This window comes from Cyprinus carpio, chromosome B11 (assembly GCF_018340385.1).
Source record: "Cyprinus carpio isolate SPL01 chromosome B11, ASM1834038v1, whole genome shotgun sequence".
Lineage (NCBI taxonomy): Eukaryota > Metazoa > Chordata > Actinopteri > Cypriniformes > Cyprinidae > Cyprinus > Cyprinus carpio.
The window spans coordinates 1,589,847-1,606,376 of NC_056607.1; the positions used below are offsets into that span (position 1 = coordinate 1,589,847).

The 16,530-nt window shown below is 39.4% G+C and overlaps 1 protein-coding gene across 2 annotated transcripts in view; it reads left to right on the forward strand.

Annotated features, from left to right (window-relative positions):
- LOC109050208 (plasma membrane calcium-transporting ATPase 2-like) overlaps positions 1 to 16,530 on the forward strand; it is a 158,707-nt gene that overhangs the window by 129,755 nt on the left and 12,422 nt on the right. The window contains exons 13-23 of one of the 2 annotated variants that reach the window (XM_042733524.1): positions 1,348 to 1,589; positions 1,830 to 2,064; positions 5,757 to 5,936; positions 8,502 to 8,589; positions 9,589 to 9,695; positions 10,474 to 10,665; positions 11,501 to 11,714; positions 11,882 to 12,093; positions 12,409 to 12,516; positions 13,297 to 13,479; positions 15,159 to 15,245. In XM_042733524.1, coding sequence (XP_042589458.1) covers positions 1,348 to 1,589; positions 1,830 to 2,064; positions 5,757 to 5,936; positions 8,502 to 8,589; positions 9,589 to 9,695; positions 10,474 to 10,665; positions 11,501 to 11,714; positions 11,882 to 12,093; positions 12,409 to 12,516; positions 13,297 to 13,479; positions 15,159 to 15,245 — 1,848 coding nt within the window. The remainder of the gene's footprint in view (positions 1 to 1,347; positions 1,590 to 1,829; positions 2,065 to 5,756; positions 5,937 to 8,501; positions 8,590 to 9,588; positions 9,696 to 10,473; positions 10,666 to 11,500; positions 11,715 to 11,881; positions 12,094 to 12,408; positions 12,517 to 13,296; positions 13,480 to 15,158; positions 15,246 to 16,530) is intronic. The other variant, XM_042733525.1, reaches the window with a different exon arrangement.

Here is a 16,530-nt window from a genome sequence, read left to right on the forward strand (position 1 = left end):
TCTTGCATACGCCTCATTGCAATGCAACAGTGATGCATGTTGGATCCTGTCAAGCCTAGTTATGAGAAGTGCTGGAAAAGTACAGTACATCAGAAAGTTAACTCACAATCAAAGTCTCTATGGGCATTTCAGCATTTCTTCTCATCAATAAATAAACAGATAATTAAATCAAATTCCCTGGAGAAATTCTAGCTGGGTCGTGTTTGCTGGATTTTGTTCAAGCAAACTGCAGACAATGAGATTTGAATTGGTTTTGTGGTCTGAAAATAAAATGGATCTTTTGTTTCTTTTGGGCTTTTTCAGGCTTTCATACTGTACGTATATGCAGACACTTATTCTTTGAAAGACAATTTGGATCACATATAGATGTTTTAAGAGAAACATGCCCCTTTGTGGAGTGGGATTGCAGACAGTTTATTAAATACCAGTGATTGATAGAAGGAAAGACGCAGTGTTAAAGTTATGAAGTTATCTTGCTCAGAACGGATTCTGTTTTCTGTTGGACACAATGCATCTTGGGAGCATAAAGTGAGTTATAAATGAAGGCAAGAAGGTAGAGGCCGATTGCAATTCAACATGCTTTAAAGATAGAAGACCAAGCTGACCTTAGTTATTATATACTTTTCAAGTTCACTTTGAACTCCCAGTGACAATGAGAGATTGCCATGCTTCAGAGTTTAAAAGTGAACATTAAGAATCGACAGCAGAAGATTAATACTTTAATGTTTGAGATTTATAACAAACGCAAACCAGAATGACAAGAATTTTAACACTGCCCTGTTGAAAAAAAAAAAAGAGAAAAAACAGCATATGCTGGTTAGGTATGTTTTGAAGCATGGCTTCTGGTTTGTGCTGGTTTAAGCTGGTTATGTGCTAGTCCTAAGCAACTAGCTCCTACTCAGGACCAGCTTAAACCAGCACATGACCAGCTAAGAACCAGCTTAAACCAGCACAAACCAGCAGCCATGCTTCAAAACATACCTAACCAGCATAAGCTGTTTTTTTCAACAGGGTGGGCTGCTGCACAAAACACTATTAAAAAAAAAAAAAAACCTTAAAAAACTTTAAAAAATCACCTGTTCTCCTTCTGTTAGGCATCCAAGCTGTGATGAATTGCAAAGAAACTTTGTAAATGATCTCAGCAAACTTACTAAAGGATTTATTGCACTCGATGCAGCATAGCCCACCATGAGTGCAGGTTGCTAAGCAACGGTTGCTGTTACCTGTAGACAGGTGGTCAGTTATGCGACTCTTAATGATCATCAGCATTCACAGAACAGAGTTCATTCTTTAGCTCGTTACCATGCAGCAGGTATCTGAAACCTCTTTGGCTTTCTTCCATTCCAGCCTCCAGATAAGGAAGGAGGTCTTCCCAAACAAGTGGGCAACAAAACCGAGTGCGGCCTGCTGGGTCTGGTCCTGGATCTGAAACGAGACTACCAGACCGTCCGGAACCAGATCCCAGAGGAGAAACTCTACAAGGTGTACACCTTCAACTCCGTGCGGAAGTCCATGAGCACCGTCATCAAGCTCCCAGACGGCAGCTTCAGAATGTACAGCAAAGGAGCGTCCGAAATCGTCCTTAAAAAGTGAGCGCCTTTCATCTGCTCTCTGATGCTTCAGATCTAGTACCTGCAATTTGTCATAAAAGCCTTTTGGTGTCTCAATAGCAGATGGAGGGACATTATGTTGAATTACTGTAGGTTCATGTGCCTGGAATCATTTAGATGTGCTCTTTGCGGAATTACATAATGAAGAAATGTCCTCAGAAAGTCAGAAATTGCTGTAATGAAGGGCCTTGTATTTTAATGTGAGCATGTCGGCTTCAGGTGTACTCGCATTCTGAACGAGGCGGGCGAAGAACGCGTCTTCAGACCAAGGGACAGGGACGAGATGGTGAAGAAAGTAATCGAACCCATGGCCTGCGAGGGGCTCAGAACCATCTGCGTGGCCTACCGTGACTTTCCTGCAGACCCGGAGCCCAACTGGGAGGACGAAAACAACATTTTGTCTGAGCTGACCGCAATATGTGTTGTTGGAATTGAGGATCCCGTCAGACCTGAGGTGAGAAATTTCTTCACGTTTCATCATGTTGTATTTCACGATTTTAATTCGAATTTTTATATGATGTTTTGCATCAGGAGAGCATGCCAGTAATGTGACATCTGCCTCATTATTTGTGTCCCTGGACCACAAAACCAGTCATAAGGGTCAATTTTTCGAAATTGAGATTTATACATCATCTGAAAGCTGGATAAATAAGCTTTGCATTGATGTCTGGATAGGATAGGACACTATTTAGTGAGATACAACTATTTGAATATCTGAAAAAATCTAAATATTGAGAAAATCTTCTTTAAAGTTGTCCAAATTAAGTTCTTAGCAATGCATATTACCAATCAAAAAATAAGTTTTGCTATATTTATGGTAGGAAATGTACAAAAGATCTTCATAGAACATGATTCTTACATTAAAGAAAAATGTATAATTTTGACCCATACAATGTATTGTTGTCTATTGCTACAAATATACCTGTGCTACTGATGACTGCTTCTGTGCTGCAGGGACACATTTACTGATTTTGCTAAGGATGTGCAAAGCCATGTATTTTCAAAACTGACTGTTTGAACAACCAGTTTTAGCTTGTTCTGACCCTGATCGGACACGTTCCTCAGAGGGAGCCTTTAATTCAGATGCATGATTATGTTTAAAAATCAGATTAAATGCTGGGGTCTCCTTTTTTTTTTTTTTTTTTTATTTAACACACCATCTTAAACCTATAAAGTCTGGCATATGAAATAATAATCAGAAAAATAACATTTTATTGAACTTGTAAACAAGTTTAGCATGTGTAAATAACTTAGTAATTTGATACAGTAGGCTTTAAATGTTTAAAAGCACAAGCAGAATATTTTAAAAACGTGAGACACAGATGCTGTATTTGAGGACAAGACTTGTCCTGTGCAAACTGTTTAACAGCTAAAGCACAGCACACTAAGCAACACAGCTGAAGCACTAAAAACACTAGAAGCAAGAATCTAGATAAACTAGGTCTGTGGAAGATCCCTAAAAACAAACCGAGACTGCTAGTAACATTTGAAGGTTTTGCAATCCAGTTCAACTCTTGGTCCTGAGGACTCCACAGTTCACACTTCACCTCATATCATCGCTTTTATACATCTGTATCTAGTTGCTGTTAAAATACATTGCAAGGTGCTTTTGTGCAGAACTCACTGGCCCAGGTGCTCTGAGATTACAGGAAAACACATGGAATCGGAGGAGAAGTTGCATCAAATACACATGCGAGGTTGTGAAAGAGAGGCATGCTTTAAAAACACGTCCTCAAATGATCGTACATCTTCACACACAGGGACAGAAGAAGCGTCTATACGGCTGCATTATTTAATAATCCTCCTTTTATCCCACTAAATATATATACTGTATTTACTCAGGCGTTCGTTCGCGGACTCTGGAGCCACACTCAGTAATTGTCAGTTTGTTGAAGGCTTCTCACAGAAAGCAACATCTGCGGTAAAACAGAAAAACAGCATGAATGGAGGAACATTCGTGAAGTTCTGACTGCAGGATCAACCCGCTGTAGTCCTCCTCTGGAATTGCAGAAATGCCACTTTGAATTGGTTTGTTTTATAGCATTTTTAAATCTCCAGCATTCTGTTGATGACACAGATTTGGTGTGTTTGATCTCAGTGTTCTGTTATGGGACACGTGAGCCATTCCTTTCCCTAATAAACAGCCGAAACCTAAGAATCTGTAAACATATCCATTAGTCTTAAATGTCTAATGTTACCACGTCACCTTTCTCTGCCGTGGTGTTTTATTGATGAGGCTCTTCCTCTCCTCCTGATGAGTTAAGTGAAACTGGGCTCTTTGCGTTTCTCAGAAATACTTGGACGTCTAGTCAAGCAGATATCATCTCTCGCTTTAGTGTCTAGACCGGCCCCCATTTCCATAACGTCTGTGATTGCATCAGATTCACTCTCCTGCTAAGACCCTAGTGCAAAACAAGTGTGCGTCGTGATACATTATCAAATAGTCTTTCAGTTGCACATGAAAAACCTTGAGAAAAAGCTTGGAAATCCCTCTGACTGATTAACCTGCTTTGCTAAAGCGCCTTATTTTGTGCTCTACTAGGGTGAGTCGCACAAAAATGGTTTGCATTTCACAGAAGTCTCATTACTGTAATAAGGAGAAATATTGACTGAATTATTTTAGCAATGACAGAAAAATCTGAAGGTCATCCGTCACTTTGACAGATTACACTGAGGCTGATCTATTGTAACTTGTAACTGTAATTCCCAGACCTGTCCAGCTGGTGGCGAGTGCGTTTGATTACACACAGCAGTTTAAGATACAGCGGTATATCACGCCACATTAAAGAGCGCCAAAATGGTATTTATTGCTTGAATTTCCTAATTAAATGGACATGATTTGAAATCTTAGACTTTGTTTCAATTAAAATGATGGGTAATATTAGATTATGATGTAAAATCATATATATCTACACTAGAGGTTGCGTTAGACTTTAACATCATTTTGACGGACAGAGTCGTAAAAAATCCGTCATAATCTGTTATCACCCGTCATTTTAATTTCCATATTTGAATTATAATAACACATTTAATTGCTTTTATATTGTTCACGTTTTCATTTTTAATAATGAAGCTACAGGACTAGCATATAGGCTTATGCATTTATTTATGAAGAGAACAGATGAACAGAGACTTTTCTACATCACACACTATGAAAGCAGAGGCCACTAAAAACAACAAAATATGCCCGGGCTGGATACAAAAAAATAATAATTATAATAATAAAAAATAGATTTCTCGATTTGAATAGATTCTAATTTTTATGAACCAATATCGGTTCTTCAATCCCAATCAATTCTGTTTTCAGTTGATGAATGCACAGTACATATAGTGCGCCTCCCATCCTGTTAATCACAATAGGTTTCTCTTTGTGCTTTGTTACTTTTAATATGAAACAAAGTCTCAGATTTCAAATTCGGTCCATTTTATTAGGAAATTCAAGCAATAAATACCGTTTTGGTGCTCTTTAATTTGGAGTGATATACCGCTGTATCTTAAACTGTGTACTCGTCTGTGTGTAATCAAACACACTCGCCACCAGCTGGACAGGTGTGGGAATTACAGTTACAAGTTACAATAGATCAGCCTCAGTGTAATCTGTCAAAGTGACGGACGGCCTTCAGATTTTTCTGTCATTGCTTAAATAATTCAGTCAATGACAGAGAATTTTCAGTTAACGTGACCTCTGGTATGTATATGTGTATGTAAGTATGGGTGGATGAATTTTTATTTATGTATTTATTTTTTGGGGAAATGTACTTGCCACAATTTAAACCATTATTATATTTTTGGGAAAATTAGCTTAACTGACATGACATGATTTTTCAGCAGGAAAATGAAACCTTCATATGAATAATTTTGTCTTTTGTTGCATGAGAAATCATCTCCACTACTGTATAATTACCGCAGGAGCCCTTTGAATTCCTCCTAAAGAGCTCTTACTTGTTACACTGGAGCATCTGAAAGAGAGAAAGAGAGAGATTAGAGGAATCAGGAGAGCTGACCGAATCCTGTGTGTTTTGCGGCGGTGTTCTCATTTACTGCTGCAATGGGCTGCAGGCGTGGGCTTGTGGTTTGCAGAGGCCTCTGCGCTAACCCTTCCTCTGGAGCGGAGCGAGGTGAATTAATGCAGTCCTGTGTCCGCAGGTGCCCGATGCCATCCTGAAATGCCAGCGTGCTGGAATAACTGTGCGTATGGTGACAGGAGACAACATCAACACGGCACGAGCCATCGCTATCAAATGTGGCATCATCCACCCCGGAGAAGACTTCCTGTGCATCGACGGGAAAGAGTTCAACAGGAGGATCAGGAATGAGAAGGGAGAGGTACAGTACTGCATACTTAGTGCAGGACACTGTGTATACAGCAAATAGTAACAGTAATATCAAGAAAATAAGTTTGACTGGTCCAGTGCAATAAATGTTAACATCCTGTCAAATATACCATGTGACACAAACATTTAAAATAAAGACCCCATGAAATGGCTTACAAGCAAAGTTTACTCTTCCGTGTATAGTCTGTTCAAAAGTTTGGGTTTGGTAAGATTTTTATAATGTCTCTTCTGCACACCAAGACAATAAAAACTGTAATAATCTGAAATTACAATTTTAAATAACTGTTTTCTATGTGAATAAATACCCATTTCTGGCATGAAACTCTAGATGGATTAAACCATTGTTCACACGGCGCAGCTGATTGGTTCTCTTCTGTATCAGTGGCCAATGAGCTCGCTGCTCAACATTCAAATAATCAGCTTGTGTTTCCTGTAGCAGTTCAGTGTGCTTCAGAAACCCTCCACCTCCCCAGCTCCACCTGTATAGATCTGCTACGTGGTTATTTCACATATGTTACAGTATTTCCTACATGCTCACAGCAGCATGTCTGTGGATGTATTAGTCCCGGATCTACAGCTCAGATCTATTCCAACCACACCAAACATATTGACTTTGTCATGTACATTACCATATAAACTCTCAGAGAGTTGTCATGACAGAAATAGTAAAATGTAATTTATTTCTGTGATCAGAAGCTGAATTTTCAGCATCATTACTCCAGTCTTCAGCATCACATGATCCTTCAGAAATCATTCTAATATGCTGATTTGCTGCTCAAGAAACATTTCTGATTATTATCAATGTTAAAAACAGTTATGCTGCACAATATTTCTGGAAACTGATACATTTTATTTTCCAGGATTCTTTGATGAACAGACAGTTCAAAAGAACAGCATTTATTTGACAAGGATCATTTTGCTGTTGTTTGCAACTTTCTCTATTTAATGCATTCTATAAATATCTTTATAATAATAATAATGATAATCTTTCTGACCCCAAACTTTTGAACAGAGCTACATTTCCATATGAAACCAGTATGCTTTAATTATGCAGGTTATGAAGCATGAATTGATGCATCCACAGTATCTCGTGGCAGCTGGTATTTTTGGGAGATGAACAGAAATCTGTGCAGTGCAGGATGAGTCAGCAGTGTTTTTCCTGTTTTTCTAGAAGAGAAAGACAGTGTCACATCACACATGAGTTGTACGCATTTTACTTTAGATAAAGCGCCTTGCTACTGCATAACAAACTACAGTTTGAGAGAATCATTCCTCATAGTCACATAGGCTGTTTTAATAAGTTAGGGGCTATGGATGAATTCAACATCATTAGTCAATAGATGTCTCCTGACAGCTGCTCGTCACGCGTCACTGAGACCGTGATGCAGATCAAGAAAGGAGCTCTTGTGCTCTTCAAGTCCGTTTCACCAGCGATGAAATCTCACCGTTTGTTTCCATTTGTTGCTGTTGGCTTTCAGGAAAAAGAAGTCACTGCAAGATATTTTTTTGGTATTTCTTGGTATACAAGGGCCTAAGAATTTTACTCACTACAGTACAATGGTGATCTTGCACAAGTTACAACATTAAGGGAAAAGATCACACACACACACACACACACACACACACACACACTTGGTTGAGTAGGGTCACATTAAGAAATCTGTTTTTCAAAGTTTTACGTTGACCTCAAAATAAACACATTTTTAAGATTTTGAATTGAAGTTGAAATGAAATACTGTATAAAGAAAAAAAAAATGCACTAGATTGCACTATGGATCATCAGGTAACTGAAACTGTTGAATTGTTTGGTGGGAGGATATGAGAGATGTGCCACTATGATTATAACTAGGAAAAATGACAAAGTATCTGTCATCGTCTAGAGACTGGAAGTTATCTCTTCTGTATTGCTTAAAAACAGTTTTCTCTGCTGGTTTGAAATGTGTCTATCTTCTACATTATTTTGATAACATGTCTAATTTTATGACGTCTGTAACGATCTATAAATCAGTGCTTTCAAACATCACCCACAGACATACATCAGTGAGCTGCACATTACTGCTTTTTAAGCCTCTGGAATTTAGATTTTCTGCACACATGATTTTTGCATTATGAGATGACAATCTGAGATGATTGTCCAAAGCATTGCTTCATATAACTGTCTGTACTCTGATCATATATGGGTCTTTTTATGATGTTATGATTACACTAGTCACATGTGTACTCTCTGCTAGCAATGCACTGCTGTTATTGATGTAGACAATTATTGAACACATTTGAAAGCTGGCCATTCTAACAAACACCCCACATGTGAATGATGGACGCTCTGTGACTTAATACACAGCCAAATCATTTATTTATGGAAATGCGACGTCTTTTCTGATTAATGTTTACACTCATTACAACGAGAAAGATATCTTAGAGCTGGGTTTGATTTTTTCACGTTATATACTAATGGCTGTTTTATGGATTCCATCAGATGGGTGTAAAGCCACTCTTTGGCAGCTGTAATGAGCGTCTTTGTCATGATGGATGGATATCTGTCTCATGTCTCTGGCAGGTTGAGCAGGAGCGCATTGATAAAGTGTGGCCTAAACTGCGAGTGCTTGCCAGATCCTCACCGACGGACAAACACACGCTGGTCAAAGGTGAGGGAACCTGCATGAGACACTGAACACCAAACCAGTATCAGTCACAATCAGAACCCTACAGACATCACTTCACAAGCACTGCTTTGTTCACCGATTCACATAGAAGTTGTGAAGGGACATATCTAGAGGCCTGAAGATCTTACGAAATTGATTATTACTCTAACATACACTGAGTTTAGAGTATCTTTTACAAGAAAATACCATAAAATTGTTTCACCACCATTTATTTTTTCAGTGTATTATAAATATATAACCACATTTTAATGGAGATTGTGATCTGAAATTATTAGAAAAAAAATTCTAAATAGCTGATGAACAGGGGCCGACATTTTTAGATCTGCTAGACATATTTGAGTTCCTGTCCATTTACACACAGCAGCAGAGTGTGTTAGTGAAGCGCTCTGGAATCAGATCTGTGTTACATAAGACTGAACGTCATGGCTGAAGTTACAGGATAATTAACATGCTGTAAGTAAATGTTGCACTGTAATTACATCACTAGTGTATTTCATTAGTTATCGCTTGATTGTCCCTGATGTTTTGCTATCACATAGCTTTAAAGCTGGCAACATATGGCTGTTTATTATAAGTGTTAAATGAGTCATTCCTGTAAAGGAGAAGCATTTGTGTCCACAACATTTGATGAAGTGCACTAAACGCACAGTTCTGCTGTTAAGTAATTTGCAAGCTTGAGTATATACATTTAAACTTAATTTCTTGCTTATTCAATTATTATGTTTTATATATATATATATATATATATAAATAACTATTAAGTATATATATAGTATATAAATATAATTATTAAGTATTACTCATTGTAATTATATGGTATATAACGCTTCATATTGCACAATGCAATTTGAGAAAGACAGTTAAGCAGTTCGTTGTCTGATAAAATGTCTCAGATCTTGCAAAAATGTTCTTCTATGCACAGTAAGTGAAAAGGCAGCGTTGGCAGAATGTCTCAGTATGTGTGATCTTCTTGTCTCTCAGGTATCATTGACAGCACTCTGGTGGACCAGCGGCAGGTGGTTGCTGTAACTGGTGATGGAACCAACGACGGACCGGCCCTCAAGAAGGCAGACGTGGGTTTCGCCATGGTGAGAACTGATCGAACCGCATCGTGATTCCAGTCTCTGAGCTGCTCAAACACAGGCTGTCCTCATTTCAGCACAATCACGCCACTGCATGCGGCTCAAACACAGGTCCAGAGCGCCCCCTAGTGTGAGCCGTGCCTCTTAGTCCTGTTTTTTGACATCTGTCAGTTGACTTGCACGAGGTAAAAAAACAGCTTGTGTCAGCACCGCCCCAACATTTCTATTTTCATGAGTTCAGCCATGTCAGAGGAGAGCATATTCTTGTGTTCCTGCTCATCAAACTGACACGAGCTGCCTGCGGGCGGCTTCCTCTCTGTGGTATTTACCATGATTTCACTGTCAGACGTGTCTTAAGGGAGAACAGTCCCTCAGGCTAGTCTTTAAAAAACACAAACTCTTTACCCAGACACCAACAAGATTTTACCATTTATGATCACTCACTGTCCACATGACGGTGTGATCCCACTTCAGTCTGGTTCAAATCAAACGGAAAGTGAATGTGCTTATATCTCATTAAAATAATGTCAAAAATGCAAACAAAGTCCTTAATAGGTTTTCTTCATGCAAAATATTACTCCTTTCTTTCTTTTGTTTCTTTTGATGTTACTCTAACAATATGACCATGACAGATTTTGTGAAGTGTAATTTTTGTAATGCATAACATATATGGTTCTGCCTATAATGGTGATTTTAATGAATGAATAAATGGTTTTGATTTAATGGACATTTTTGGCACGTGATGCAATTTGAAGCAGAGGATTGATGTGAAATGTCTTGACAGGGAATCGCAGGGACAGATGTGGCCAAAGAGGCGTCTGACATCATCCTGACGGATGATAACTTCTCCAGCATCGTGAAGGCCGTGATGTGGGGACGCAACGTCTACGACAGCATCTCGAAGTTCCTCCAGTTCCAGCTGACCGTTAACGTGGTGGCTGTGATCGTTGCCTTTACCGGAGCCTGTATCACACAGGTTCGTGCCTCTGTGTCCACACACAGGTGCTCACACTAAATGAGCGTTCACAGGGACCTCAGCCATATCTACAGACCAGAAGATCACAGAGACTTGAGCGTGGGATCAGAACACCTTAGCAACCTCCTACTAACGCCTTGGCAACCATCCAGCACACCAGCATTGTAGCTTTGTTAGTTTTGTACAGGCTACTCAGATTTTCTTCATGAAATACCCTTACTAATTCACTTGACCCTCTAACACTTGCACTCTCTATTCAATTTCTATCCTACTTTATATATATATATATATATATATTAAAATGACCATCTAACACTACCATTTCCTATTCTTTTCATACCCTTGCGTATTGTGTTAGGCTAACCTAGACTTGTCACAGCACATATTATTGTTCTTTCGTTGGATTTGATTGCCTCATTTTAAGTCGCTTTGGATAAAATCATCTGCTTAATGACTAAATGTAAATATAGATGACCTACTATGAAATCTCAAATTAGACTACGCAGAGACATGTGACAATGGCAAAGAATCCATAATAAATTACTAGGCCAAGGCCAAAGACTTCATCCCTGTGATCTAAAATAGCATTGTTTAATTTCCTAGAGGATCTCTGACCTAATAAATGATGCAGCACTTCTGAGAGAAAGAGGCTAGACTGGCTGAAGTTACCGTCATGAGAAATGAACAACCAGAGAGCTTTAGATGAACGAGAGTTAATGACTTTCAGGGTCTCCTTACCAATATTTCGATACATGATGCTAGTATAACTTCTAGCTCAGTTCATTATGTTTTATTGGTCTCATGAGCTGTGATGAGGAACTGTATGTTCTTCCAGGATTCTCCTCTGAAAGCAGTGCAGATGTTGTGGGTGAACCTGATCATGGACACGTTTGCATCTCTTGCTCTGGCCACTGAACCGCCCACCGAGGCTCTGTTGATGAGGAAACCTTACGGCCGAAACAAACCCCTGATCTCCAGCACCATGACCAAGAACATCCTGGGCCATGGCGTGTACCAGCTCATCATCATCTTCACGCTGCTGTTTGTGGGTGAGTCACCTTCAACTGTAGATCCTAAATTGTTTTACACAAATAGTTGAAGAGACATCGGTAACACTTTACTTACATAAAAACTACTTTTATAATGCATTATACATAAAGTGTTACCGAGGCACGTAGGATGTTCAGTCCTGTCTTGCGCTGTGTTTGTGATCCAGGCGAGCAGATCTTTGACATCGACAGTGGCAGGCACGCGCCGCTGCATTCTCCTCCATCTGAGCACTACACCATCATCTTCAACACCTTCGTCATGATGCAGCTCTTCAACGAGATCAACGCACGCAAGATCCATGGAGAGAGGAACGTGTTTGATGGCATTTTCAGAAATCCCATCTTCTGCTCCATTGTTCTGGGCACTTTCGCCATTCAGGTACCAGAAAATAAAATGTTGAACAGGGGTATGTTTCCTAGCAGTGTGTTTTGGAGCTACAGCTCAGAAGCACAGTTTCTAGTAAGTATGTTAGTATGACTTGAGGGGAAATAACAAGCCAGCTCTGTTTTTTTGTCATTCCATATATAACTGTACAAATATACAAATGCAACTCTCTGATTTAATTTGCTGCTGATCCACTATAGTAAAGTAATATTATATCACATTACATTACGTTACATTACAAGTGTAGATATAAATATAGCGCAGCACATCTGTTGGTCCTTACGTTTCCATTTTGTTATTTCATTTCAGATCGTGATTGTTCAGTTTGGAGGGAAACCGTTCAGTTGTTCTCCTCTGGACCTGGATAAGTGGATGTGGTGTGTGTTCCTGGGGATGGGAGAGCTGGTCTGGGGACAGGTAATGCAACTATTTTTCTTTCTCCTTTCATACAAGGTCTTCATTAAAGGGATAGTTCACATTATCATTCTGTCATTACTCCCCCTCGTGTTATTCCAAACCTGTGCCTATATGACTCTCTTTCTTCCATTAAACACAAAAAATGTTGATTTGAAAAGCATCTCAAGGTCAGTGAGGTCTAGTGTTGTTTTGTACCCTCTTGATATTTGTTGTATGGAAAAAAAAACAGTTAAATATTTTAAATATTTAAATATATTCTTTATGTTCTACTGAAAAAATAAAAAGTTGAAGGAACAACATAAAGAGAGTGAATAATGACAGAATGTTCATTTTTGGGTGAATCCCTTTCATCACTGTAGAATTTAAAAATAAATGGAGTTTACCATTGGCTAGTATGCTCTTTTGTCAGTGTTAAGAGGCTGACAGCATAAATGGCATGCCAGGGTTACAGCCAAAATATGGCCTTCAAAGATTTTCATATTTTCCATGGATGAAAAATAGTAACACGGAAAACTCACTGTTTGGTCAGTGTCTATATGAAGGAATTGTGAGTAATTTAGCCTACTGTATGTATCTCATTGGTGGTTGCTTGACCGGGGCATGTAAGTGTCCTTTTTGCCCTCCCAGTTGTCAACAATATCTGCCAGCATAACTCAAAACAGTACAAACAGTACACAGGGCTTGTTCCTCACCTGGATCTGTGAGAATGGAGATGGATGGCTCTGTTTTGTGTGCTATAGTGTTCTAATATCCATACACGTGTGTCATGCTCTGGGTCAGGTTATCTCAACAATCCCAAACAGTAAGCTGAGGTTCCTCAGAGGGGCTGGTCAGCTGTCGCAGAAGGATGAAATGCCCGAGGAGGAGATGAACGAGGACCAGGAGGAGATCGATCACGCTGAGAGAGAGTTGCGGAGAGGGCAGATCCTCTGGTTCAGAGGCCTCAACAGAATCCAGACTCAGGTTAGAACCTCTGACAGCCTTTGGGAAGTTACACATGACATGAAATATTCAGCATGAATTCTGCGAATGGCATCTGTGGGAAGTAACTATACTTCTGCTGGTACATCAGTTGTGTTTGTAATTATGTACTTGAGATTCACCATCTGCATGTGTTCTACGGCCAGATTTAGAACAGTGCGGAGGTTGAACCGCAGCTCGGCTCTGCCAGATGCCATTACTGGCACAAACATCAGCGCTGATCGCAAGACTTCAGTACTGTTGCAATAATCATGGGCTGTCAGTGCACCTTTCATGAAAAACACTTTTATATTCCAACCGAACAGTCGTTTATTGAAAAGCGTTTTGAATAATTAGATCTAAATTACAATGACAACCTCAAGATAAAACTTAAGTATGATTCTGGGTGCTGTACATTTTTGGAACAACATAATTGCATTTCTAAAACCGTGCCTACGCTGGAAACGTTGAAGCTGTAGTCATGAAAAAGATCGAATACTTATATTTTCTAAAATGTGCAATGGGCAGAATGCTGTAAAGTGCTTGACCTGACACTCCAGTCCTAGGGTGGTTTCTAGTGTGAACTGGATGGAATGTAAAATATTGTTTCTTTGTTTCACAAATGGTAATAAAGCATTTATTTCAAATGCAATAACTATACGTGTATTTTTGAAATTCATTCTTACATAATGACTACTTGTATACTACTTTTAACAGATAGCAAGTAGTAGAATTACCAGTATAATTCCACAGCACTCTATTCCAAATATAGCCTTACTATGGTCAGTGTCTAACCAATTGTCTACACTTTAAAAAAAAAAAAAAAAAAAAAAAAGTAAAAACTAATTTTTCACTGAGCAAAGCCAATATGTTAACATTGCCCCCTCCTCCACTCAGATCATTCATACGCCATTCCTGCAATAATATTTCACTCCAGTCTAAAATCATGTCCTTAAGCAATATCACAATCACAAGCATGTTGTTGTTTTGAACAGCATCACGGCTGTGATTTGGGCATGGGGCCTGATATTCAGACCAATAGCACTGTTGTGAGTGATGCTTTTATACAACAGTTTAACAGTCTCAACCATCTTGTCATCAAGCAACACACAGACTGGATTAGTGTATATGAGTGGCGTGACAGAGATTGGCCCTACCTGCTTCAAAGACTTTTGTAACTTCACTTCCGTTCCACTGCTTCTCGTTCTAGGCAAAATCATACAGCTCCACTCACATACTTTGATCTGGAACACTACGAACACAGACAAGCAGCGAACAGGGAAAAACTTCCCATATTCTAAATATCTGCACTACCGGATAAGAGGAGCAGCGCTAACTGTTGTATAAAGTGCTGCATGCGACAGAGTTTTGGTAGTGGCATGCAGATCATTTATGGTGAATTGCTATGGCCTGTTGTTTGTCATGTGATATGATAACAGTACTTTTCTAGGCGTAATAATGCAGTCCTGCGGCAAGGCAAGGCTCTCGAGGGTCTCTGGGCATTCATCATGACTGCTGTCAAAGCTGCAACAGCGGGGAGGAGGACCTTTCTAAAGCCATCAAAGCCTCAGTGCTAATTTCAGATGAAGTGTTTAATGTGTGATGAGGGCCTGTCATAGTCTTCTAAACCATGTCCATGTGATGAAGCATTGCTCCATGTATTTCTCTTCCCCTTCCTGCAGATCGAGGTAGTGAACACATTCAAGAGCGGGACTTCCTTTCAGGGGGCTCTGAGACGCCAGTCCTCCACCACCAGTCAAAATCAGGATGTAACCAATGTTTCTAGTCCTAGTCACGTGTCCTTGTGCAATGCTCTTTCCTCTCCTACCAGCACTGCTGCTGCTCCCTCTGGGCGTGAGTGACACTCTTCTTTGGGTGTTGGTCAGGGATGCCCTTGGACTCCAAACCTGAAGTGTGCCAATCATAACAAAACAACAACAAAAAAGGCTGAATTCAAAGAGATTTGAACTCTTTTTAAAACAGTTATGACCCTGCTGGTTAGATATGTTTCGAAGCTGGCTGCTGGTTTGAGCTGGTATTTAGCTAGTCATGAGTTGGTTTAAGCTGGTCCTGAGCATGAGCTAGTTTCTTTGGACCAGCACATGACCAGCTTAAACCAACTCATAACCAGCTTATAACCAGCTCATGACCAAATAAGGACCACCTTAATCCAGTGTAAACCAGCTGCCATGCTTCAAAACATACCTAACCAGCATATGTTGGTTTTTTCAACAGGGGTATCACAAATCTGGAGCCAGAACATTGCAAAATATATGATACTTAAGAAATATATCCATGTAGGTCATGAAAGTTTAAAGTGCAAAATATTACATTTCAGACTGAACACTGAACAGTAAACATTATGAAAAAGGCATCACAGGGAAGCAGCTCTGCAGCAGAGATTCTAGAAAGAAGCTCTGTTCTGCAGTCTGTTGCAAATATAATGCCGCATTAATCTTATGTGAGGGTTACCATAATTACGAGACAACAGCTACTCAGAACTGTTCATATTCTCTGAGTCAGAAATTATTTGTTTCTATGGCAACAGCAAAATGGATCCATGTACGGCTTTGTTATTGACAACAAAATTCTTAAAGGGGTCATTGGATGCAAAATTCACTTTTATGTTGTATTTGCATACAAATATTTCTTAGCAGTGTGTGGACACAACCACCCTACAATGATAAAAATCCATTCATTTCTCTTTTTTAATGCCTAAAAACCTAAATAGTCTCAATTATCAAGCAGTTTTGATTTTCTGAGCAGTGTGACATCATACTGCTCAGGTCCTGCCCACGGCCAATGACAGACTGTCCTGTATTAGCATATTTCCGCCCAAAGCCTTGTCTCGTAGGCAATGCAGGTGTTTTGTAGTTGCATGTAAAAAAGTGAAAACAAGAGTCTTCATTTTCTCCCGACATATGAGCCACTGAGGATGGGTGAGGAGTAGTTCATTAACATTTGAAGAGACGTGCACCAAAACAGGTCGGCGTATACAGAACTATTTATGACAAGGTAAAAAGGTTATTTTTTTACACAACCATTAAGGAATTT